At 35.7% G+C, this 10,380-nt stretch overlaps 1 protein-coding gene across 3 annotated transcripts; it reads right to left on the reverse strand.

Annotated features, from left to right (window-relative positions):
* Positions 1 to 346: 346 nt before the first annotated feature.
* LOC140881701 (protein PARALOG OF AIPP2-like) lies at positions 347 to 8,337 on the reverse strand. Of its 3 annotated transcripts, XM_073287215.1 has the most exons (12): positions 8,041 to 8,337; positions 6,309 to 7,256; positions 5,056 to 5,141; positions 4,494 to 4,966; positions 3,841 to 4,338; positions 3,069 to 3,747; positions 2,758 to 2,988; positions 2,524 to 2,648; positions 1,720 to 2,036; positions 1,443 to 1,482; positions 1,198 to 1,319; positions 347 to 1,114 (listed from the first exon to the last, which is right to left on the reverse strand). In XM_073287215.1, the coding sequence occupies exons 1-12, from the start codon at positions 8,098 to 8,100 to the stop codon at positions 740 to 742; spliced, it is 3,954 nt and encodes a 1,317-aa protein (XP_073143316.1). In that variant the 5' UTR covers positions 8,101 to 8,337; the 3' UTR covers positions 347 to 739. The 3 variants fall into 3 exon arrangements, with proteins under 3 accessions (XP_073143316.1, XP_073143315.1, XP_073143314.1); XM_073287214.1 differs by having other exon boundaries at positions 1,198 to 1,482; positions 6,309 to 7,227; positions 8,041 to 8,336; XM_073287213.1 differs by having other exon boundaries at positions 1,198 to 1,482; positions 8,041 to 8,336.
* Positions 8,338 to 10,380: the final 2,043 nt, after the last annotated feature.

Raw genomic sequence — 10,380 nt, forward strand, 5'->3', positions numbered from 1 at the left:
TGGTTTAGGTAGGCTGGATGGAATTTGATCTTTTGATTGGAAGCTGACAAGGGAACTAACACACACGAAAATATTTAATTCATGTGTGACAACTTGCAAATTCAACCTCCAAACAAATCATTAATCATTCCCTTCCACTAAATATAATAATACATAAATAATAATAATAATAATAATAACATATAATAAACCTTGATAATTTTTCTGGTGAGATTGAGGCATGGCTTGTGTCTCACTCCACCACCCACTGTCGGCAGTCGCCTCACAGTTGTTCAATGTTTTTCGAGTAATTGTGAATATTGAGACGTGGATTTTTATAATAATGCAAATATCATATTTGAAAGAAAATACTTGTCGGATTCTAAATACGTATTTATGCAACAATTTATTTATGCACCAACTGACCAAGATTTTCACATACCAAAATGAGAAGATTTTACTCTAGATCGTCCAAAGGAGGATAATATTTACATGTACTAGTGGCAACCATCAGGAGGATGGTGGGACTTGGCGATCTATAGGCGTAACCTCCGAATTTATCAATATATTATTCCTGGAATCCGTCCGGGAAATCGGTAACGCCTGATTTAAGTACACGAATGTACCTTCGGCGCCCAGATGGTTTCCAATGACCTTTTTCTGGGCATGCTTTAATTGTGTGCTAAGTCGCATAGAAGAGGATTTGAGATATTGGTGTGTGACCCCTATGCCGCCCTGTACTTCAAGCAGGGCTCGCAGTTCATTCCTCCTTGGTAAGTGGATATGAAAGGGAAAGGGAAAGAGCTGATGATACATCATCCTCATCTTTGAGTGCTGCTTCATCAAGAACATACTCCTCTGTCGTCATTTTTCTCCCTTGTTCATCGAACATTACTTGTTGGATGGCTCGAGTATTTTGTTTCCTTTCGGCCCCTAAAGCAAGCTCAAGGTCCGGTAATCTATCACGAAGCACGTTTTGTTCTGATGAACGTGCTTCCCAAGGCCTGGATTGCTCCATAGGGAGTACTTGTCTTTTGGCATATTCTGAATGCCCTGGGATGACAATCTCATTACAAGCTTCATCATGGTGTTGATTCTCCACTTCATGGGAGCCAGAAGCAACATAAAGATTCATCTGTGATGCAAAATAGTCAATGCAAGAACAATTATCATCACCAGAATTCAACAAAGAGTAAAATTTAATTTGCCTTTGCTTACCTTTCCAAAAGCGCCTCGCAGTTGATTGTGTGCAGCATCATTATTGCCATTCACGTTGAATTTCACTTGACCTTGACTGATGCGCACCTTATTTGACATAGTTGCCTCCTCTATGCCTTTCTCTGCAGATATATCCAGAACACCATCTAGGGATTTATCAAAATGATATGGTGAAAGTTGGTTCCCAAGAGTATCGAATTGCATTGGCATTTGCTTCCTTCCAGAAACATTGATAGGCGACCTACCTTGCAGAGGAGGTCCACTGCTCAAATTGATGCCGTCTTCCTATTAAATTATGTATATGTAGATAATCAAAATTTCAGCAGTGGGCTGAACCAGAACGTCTTCATAACAAGATGCTAAGTAAGTCTATACTCCAGAACAAGAAGATCAAAGCAAACCACAAAAATGGTCCGTACTGGCGTACTCGCTTCATTAAAGCTTACAAAAACAAAGAAGCAATTCAAAAAACCTACACGTAGCAAAGCAATTTATGCATGCATAAACAGAAAAGACAAATACCGGACAGGTATCCCTGAGTTCTTGGCATTGTTTTGCACTAAAACTTCTTGCTGCCGTAGAGGAACTGGAATTCAGTCTCCCATCCAAACAATCAACAGAAGATGCTCTGGCATCACAATCTCCATCTATCGCTCCATACGACAACAAGCTACGAAACTCTACGGAAGCATGCAGCTTAGGATCAAGGGATACAGCACCACATGCAGGAAAATCTCTAGCATGAGGACTGAGCGAACACCAATTCTCAGGCATATATTCCAAGCGACTTTCTTTCTTTCCTATGAACACCCCCCATAAGAAGAATAACATATTCCACCCTGCAGGTAGGTAATATCGATAATATTATATCCCATCTTGAATGCAAGAATCCAGGAATTTAGAAACTCATCAAATTTCATTTGTTTATACATTGGAACGCAGAAAAGCTACTTTTATTTCTTGAAATCAGCCCGGCATGATGTGCCTGATTTTAATTAACATCAACTAGAGTTTGATATCTAGTAGGTTTTCTAGAATGGGAACATGCTTTCTGAATAGCATGAATCTGTAGGCTGTAGGGTTAGTTTTCAGTATAAGTGCACAACACAAGTAGTAAAAACTCATCCTATGACACAGAAAAAATGTTTCAAAACAGCCAAATTGTCAGATAAAAGGTGTCCCATTTACAATCATTAGCCATGACAAAATCTGAACAGTCATTTTACAAAGTGTTCAATGCAAGTACAGATTGAAGCATATTTTATCCACTTTCTGAAATAAGCGGAAAACTAATAAGATTACGAGATGAAACAAAGTTGAACTTACGCTGGGAATTCTCTGGAAGCTGATTGGAAGGAAATATTAGGAGCTCAACGCCATTTACATTCCCTTTAAGAGCAAGGTCATTCTTTATTATATTCTCCAGCCAAACTTTGTAGATCTTGTTGTAACTGTAGGATGACATGGCTACTTTCAAACAGTAGAAAATTGATCGCAAGAAATATCATATGAATATAAAATTATACCCATCAATGAAATGTGAAAAAATTAAGGAATTACCTCTCGAGATCCTTAGCAAAAAAGAAAAGGGCTATGTTATCCTCTACAACCCCACGTTCCTGAAACTGAATAGGCCATGTGCTCAAGCGAGGCACTTCATACAGAGCAATTCTGCTTTCAAACTTCTTTACGGCATCCATAACTTGAGGTGATGTATTTATAGACAAGTGAGCTTGGATTCCATCCCAGGAGACAAACATTTCACCACTTCGGCAAATATCAAAGCTTCCCCTGCATTTGGAGATGTCTGAGAACACAAAACTAGGATGTGAATAAAGTCGATTGAAAAAATTTTGTAGAAAATATCTTACTGCCATATGTATTCATGTTTAGGGATGGCCAAGGATTTCGAAAAGATTGCCATAGCTGCTGCATCATCACTTAACATGTCCCTTGAGGAGGACTTCCAATCCAACAATATCTGGGTGTCATCTCCTCTAGAAGACGCTTCTACCAGTTCCGATGGAAAATGCTTTGTATTGTTGAGTGTTTCCTGACCAAGCATGTCCAGGGACAAATTTTGGGACACTGTACACTTATCAACAACCTCTGCAGCAGAAGACTCGATTCTCCTTACAACAGAACTTGATAAATGATCTTTAGAAGCTATATCGCAACCCATGCTTGATGTCGATGCATCATCAGACCTATGCTTTTGGTATAATCCGGGCTTTCTCAGTATAGCAGCCCGGATAGCAGCTTTCACGTTATTGCTTTTGTCCCATGAAGAGTTTACATATGATGTCCTAGCGCAGCTTCCAGATTGTTCCCTTAATGGTTCGCCGGAATTAGAGGACTCTCTGGGCAGAGACAACCCATCATGTTGGTCTTCATCCGCATTGAAATGTGATCTTTCAGAAACACCTGAGCATGAGGATGAATCTGCCTTCGAGTTACTTTGATTTGAATTTTTATCAATGTTATTAACTCCCTTGGCAGATAAAACCCCGTGCGCATTGCGCCCGTACATCCCCGGTCTCTTAAATTCACCTGTTCAATACAGTGATTGAAAGGAACAGAAACAATGTTGAGAAGGCAAAATCAGTATGAGGTATCAACTCACATCATTTGATCAAATCATACCTAAAGAACTGGGCAAATCAGAACTCTTCCGAGATGAAAGGCTATATGATCTCGACAATGCCGCTGATTTACCATCAGGTTGCACAGATCTTGTCTCAAGGTGATTAGTCGGAGTAGAAATTTGACAAAGTTCACCCCCAGATGCTTGTTTTTTATCACTTTTCGAGATATAATCCTTTGAAGTATTTATGATTGAATTAGTCGGTGCATGTTTTGATTTGAAAGACCCCTGCCTTTCAAATGTATTTCGCTGTTTTGAATTTTTCAAATCAGGGATGTGAGACAGTCTAGGAGATAGCATTTTTGTTTTTGATTCAAAACCAAATGAATTTTTTGATTTGAACAACATAGATTTGTCCATGGATCGGATACCACCATCCTTAAGTTGAGGAGGGACAACTTCCTTTACCGATTTCTGCCGACGAAGAACTTGATCTACGAGCTTCACCTTTGGTTTTGAATTTATAGATGTAAATGAATTAGACCTAGAGAAAACACCTGCATAATTGAAAATATTAGACCTGATAGTTAGTGACAAAAAACTAAAACAACATGTCGAAGGAAAACCCACTTCTTTACACAAACTCATGAACTTAAAAGGAAACTCCAGGAATGTCAACATCAGAGAAACAATGTTCTAAACACCATATAACCTTGAAAATTATGTACTCGCAGATCTGAAGCAGACCGTGCTAACTTTGGATTATCATTAACTGAGACAGCATCAGAAGAGGGACCACCGAGTGAAGACTGAACTCTTCCCTTGTCCGGGATCTTTAAAGAATTCTCGCGAGAAAGAGCAGCTGCTTTGCCGGACCAAGAGGACTTTGGCAATCTGGCCAGTGATTCAACAGCCGGCTTCTTCATGATAGAAGAAACTTCAGCATCAGCGTCATCTCTTAGCCTTTTGTTTGGAATTTTCACACTGCTTCTACTTCTATTTCCCTCAACATCAACACTATTTACATTTTCACTAATTGCTTGACCAGAGGAGTTATTTTTCTCATTAGCATCCACTTTTCCAATTTTATCTTGTCTCAGACTTCTCATATGCTCCCCGGATTTGCATTCTTCACACAGCCAGTCACCTTCAGGGACTTTAGCCATCTTTTCTCGCATGCAATAACTGAGATAGGATGAATAGTCATACTTATTTCAAACGCATTCAAATATAATGTAGCATAAACAGGAAAATAGAGAACTTTTAAAACTTACGTATGTTCTGCACCATCAATACACCTACAACATACAGCAAGCAAATCCTCCCGACCTGCATCTCCACATATATCACAGACTTTAACCTATTTCAACAAAAAGAGTAACTTTAATAAGAGTTCAATTTGGTAAACAAATGAGATGTATGGAAAATCAACAAAGAATTGAGCATTTGCTGTTTTATAAAAAACTATAACTAGTGATAATAGTGCAACTCAAATGTTTTTAAAGTGTACAGCAACCCAGGAACCATGTTTTGATTGCTATCCTAGAAGAGATATTTATTACACCTCATAAATCCGAAATAATTGCCCTATTTGCAATCTTTGAGAATCGAACATGTGATCTTACCACTAACACCAATTGAAAATCGAATGTTTATCGTTTTACCAAATGTCATAGCTAATGGTAATGATTTAACTCAGATATTTTAAACCATATAGTAGTCAAACATCACGTTTCGATCGTTATCCTACCATGACAGTTATTGGTCCACAACAATCATAGAAGATTATTTTGAAAAAAAAAAAATCATAGAAGACAAAAACACTTGCTCATAAAGACAAACAATTTTCAAGTACCTTTCTGGATCAAGAGTTTGATATTGCAAATATTTATATAGGTCTACTCATCATTGCAATTTCACAAATGTATTTATTGGATCATGCATCGATTGAGAGTAGCACAAGTCACAAGCATAGTCACACTTAGCAGCATCCATCCCGGAGTTCATTCATCAAACCTTTATTGCCAATAATATTTAATTCTAAAATAATAATAATAATAATAATAATAATAATAATAATAATAATAAAGCAAAATCTTGTTGTATGATGGTGATAATATTTCATGTAAATAATCCCTTATTATCCCAACACACAGGGCCAAGTATGAAATCAGGAAAAAGATAATATTATTCATCAAAGCATATATACAAGTGGCAATAACTGTTAAATGATGATGTTTAACATCAATATGCTGTTTCAAAGTAAAGAAGAACTCATGATTTTTTTGTATTCAATGATGATTGTAGGGGTATCCGACCTATCATAGGACAGAGGTTATGCTCAAGATGCCTCAGGCCTTTAAACATATTGAAATGAGAAATACTGAAAATTGGTGTGTGATTAAATATGAATGTGGCACATAAATTTGTTTTTTTTTATAGGAAACCAGCATAAAATGATTTTTGATAGGTTTATTAAACTATGATAGCATAATCCCCTACTAAATAAGCAAGAATACATTCTTACATCCTGCTCCACCATATCAGAGTCATCAGTGTCATCAACAAGATGCATGTCTACTCCCGTATCCACATTCTTCTCAGAAGAGTTAACAGTATTAGCAAGAAGATCACCGCGTATATCAGTCACCACATCTCCAGTCAGTAAAGAATTCAAGCGCTCGCTTGAGACCTCTGCATGTGCCCCGTGTGGAGCAGAACATTTATCTTCTTCCATGTCCCTCAAGTTTCTGTCACATAATGAATATTTTGAAGTGGAAGTATCCTTTACCATCAGTAAGTCAGTACCATGATCTGTGCTTTTTGAATCTAGAGTCTCAGGAAAACCTGGATGTCGTGAAGATAAGCCAATTGGTAAGCCACTACAGGGCAATTTATGGTAAAATTCTCCATTTATTTTGCTCATCCTATTATGATTGGCTGTAGAATGTTCGACTTCAGATTTATCATTTCCATGTTCAGAGAGGGTCTGACAGTCAATTGGATATCCATATCCTTGAACAGGTACACGATTGGTGAACACTGAAGAGTAGGGTAGATTTCTGTTGTTTACTTTTCTGTCGTGAAAGTTGTACATTTGGGTGGCTTCATTAGTGCCACTGTCACATGACAAACAATCATCTGGAATTTTTTGAGCCTCAAATTTTGAATGAACCACCATTTCATTAGACGCAGATGCATCAGACGTCCTTGCGAATCCTTTACGTAGGGCATTTTCAGAGGAATCAGAAGTTGAGATCATAGTGTCAACAGTGCTCATTTCGTTGTCAACTACAATGTTTTCCGCACAGGTTTCTCCAGCTGACTCTTCTGTTGACTTCGTAAGAACTTGATTCATATGAAAGCAAGATGAGCAAGGGGCAGAGCACATGTTGCACTTCCCAGATTTCCCCCTGTGGTCAACATTTTGACTTGTATCTGAAAAACTGTCAAATCCTTTCTGAAATTGAGACGCCTATTGAATAAAAAAACACATGTAAAAGAGTGCTAAATAGATCAAAAGGATTAGTTGGGAACGACAGTAATGCAATAATCCATCATCACTGGAAACAGGTGAGTAGCTTGGAATGCTGCTGCTTCTTCTTCTTTTTTTTTCGAAGCAGCGGGGAGATCACATTCCTTATAAGTTTTACATTAATCAACAGTAATTTGGACCAAGTTAAGAAAGTAGAGATGACATGATCCCAGTTAATTACTCAAGCCTCGTAACAAGCCCGCCATTCAAGCAATCATTCTGAATTCTTCTATAGGTGTCTGTGCTTTTAATAAATAAAAGAAAACTAGAAAAGGGTGAGCGGATGCAGCAGACAGGGAAAAAAAACGACACCATTGAACAAGAGCAGTCATTAGACTGATATTAAATGATAAATCTAACCCTTGCAGCCTCCGGTTTCTTCTTAAGATAGGGAAAAGTGCCTATAATCAATTAAGAGAACCACCAAATCCTTACACCGGTTTGGCGTAGGTACCTATGCGCATCAGCTATATCTGTTTTACGTACATGTAGCGCTGCATTTAACTCAGGCACTGAGCCTTACAAACTCTTCGGTCTCCCACATGCTCGCGGAAAAAAAATTGGACATTCCCCCAAACTGGTATCATTTACAATTCATGCTAAAACAAGTAGCAAATAACAACCAAGGAAAAGGACAAAACACACTACATGTAAAAAATGCTGACAAGAACCAAGATTTGCGTCAAATTGAACATGCAACGAAAGGTAACCCTAATTGACATACCAAGGGCCGAGAAAGAGCAGAAGAGGCATGGCAGATGGTGCGCTCCTTGGGCTTGCTCATGGGCAACTCGCCGTCGATCAAGCGACCGCCACTTTTCCAGATAATTTCTATGAATCACAATATTAACCTGCCAATTGAACTTCTATGTATCTGTTGTAAGAAAAATACAGTAAATTCCAACCACCCCTCTTAGTAAGCAATTACCAGCAAAGGAATCGAAATCCGATTGAGAGGTGGATTCTTTGAATATCATAATATATATATATACACAAAAAGATCGGCAAAATCTACAAAGAATTTACAGAAATAAGGTTTAGGGGAAATATTATTAATTACTAAGGGGATAACCGTGCAGTAAAAGTCGCTTAGATTTCTAATTTTATTTTTGTTTACATTTTTTTTTTATATATTTGATTTGATTGAATTATTTATTATTTATTTAATCTTTTTTTTTATAAGGTTAAACTTGCAGGCTGCAACCGTTATTTTTCGATGTGTTTTGGATAAGCTTGTAAACTAACGCAATAGCCAATAACCCCGTTAGTTAAGTAAACTGCACCGGATAAGCCATGTGCAATAGGTTGATGCAAGAAAGTATTGGTAGGGAATTGAACAACTGATCGCTGGTCAAATGTTTACTTAATCTTTTGATTTAAGTCAGTGCATTTTTTATTATTAATTTTGTAGTTTTCGAGGGTTTTATTCATTAAAAATTATTATTTTGTGTGCTAAAAATATTAATTTTTTTTAAATATGAATCGAGTCTAACCATCTCACAAATATAAATTCGTAATATTGCATCCCAAAGCTCTAATCGAATTGATGGCCAATAAGATCTTATCGTTTTGGTAGTTTATAATTTTATATATATAATCTGGAAAAAAAAATTGAAATTGATATCCGAATTAAATAAAAATTTAATTAGCTTAAAACTAATTAGCAATCCCGCCCTTTTCATGAAATTATTTATTATTTATTTAATAATACAGTTACTCAGTTAAAAATTCCTATCAGAGTTTCAAAACGTGATTCCTGGCTCGCAATTTCTAAGGTAATCTTTTTGGAATTTTTTCTTTACAATAATTTTTTGATTACATATTTTATTCTTATATAAATATAATTTATGTATTACTTTGTGAAATTTTATTGATTATTCACCAGCATTCGTAATAAGATCATGGATGTAATTTATCCAAATAGTCAAATTTTGTATATTCAAGTTTGTAACCTTGGATTTCAGATTTCGTATGTCCATGGATTAATTAACTAGTAATATGTGCGGTTAAAAATAAATGAATTGTTTTTAAAATAAAATATTTTATCATTATGCATGGTCATTATTAATAATGAATTTAAAATTTATTCCTGCAACTTAACAGTTGATTCCGTTTGGAAAAAATAATAATAAATTATATTAATATATCTTTACTGTCTTTATTATATTCTAATTATAATTATAATAGATAAATTCTTTAGATAAAATAAATTTGATAATCTTAATATATGTCCAAATTTACCATTATCATTCTACTAATATATCTGATGATTAAGGGGAAAAAAAAGATTAATCACTCAAAAACTTCACACATTCTCTCCCCATCATCCCTTTATCCTAAATCCTAATTACCACTATCTCATTAATCTAATATAGAAGATAAATTATAAATAAATTCAAACTTACAAAAACATATTTTATCAACATACAATGCGTGTGTTCGATGTACTAGTATTCATTAGATACATATCCCATTTATTAATTCAAGAAAAAATGATGTTTTAAACTTTTGATAAGGCTCATATATGTCCATGGAGAGGGGCATACCATAAAAACCATCCGGTTCGCGAATGTTTTGAGTTGTCTCTAACAATTCATTGAATTCAAGCCGAATTCGAATATATTCGAATTTTTTTAAGCTGAATCTGAAACCACATTATTTTACTCGAAAGCTTACAAATTTAATATTTTATTGATTATAATATAAATACATCATCATTGATTGCAAACACACTTAATTTATATACCAAACTTTATAGAATTAATTACACTACGTAAATAACCTTATATCTAATGTGCTTAGGAGTTAGGACAACTTATGTATCTCCTCTATCATTTCGTGTATCTCCTCAAAACTCATCAATGATATCATCATGGAAAAAAAATCGTTTTTACCCACTTGGCCCTCGGGTAAAGGTTGTAGGTTCTAACTCCTCATCCCCCACCTCCAATGTAATGTTTCGAATTTAATTTTTTTTAAAATGATATAATGTGACTCAATCAATTATATGAAGTGGAGAATTCAGATTCATACATAGAATATTTTCAAAAAAAATAAAAAAGAA

Source organism: Henckelia pumila, chromosome 2 (assembly GCF_033568475.1).
Source record: "Henckelia pumila isolate YLH828 chromosome 2, ASM3356847v2, whole genome shotgun sequence".
NCBI lineage: Eukaryota > Viridiplantae > Streptophyta > Magnoliopsida > Lamiales > Gesneriaceae > Henckelia > Henckelia pumila.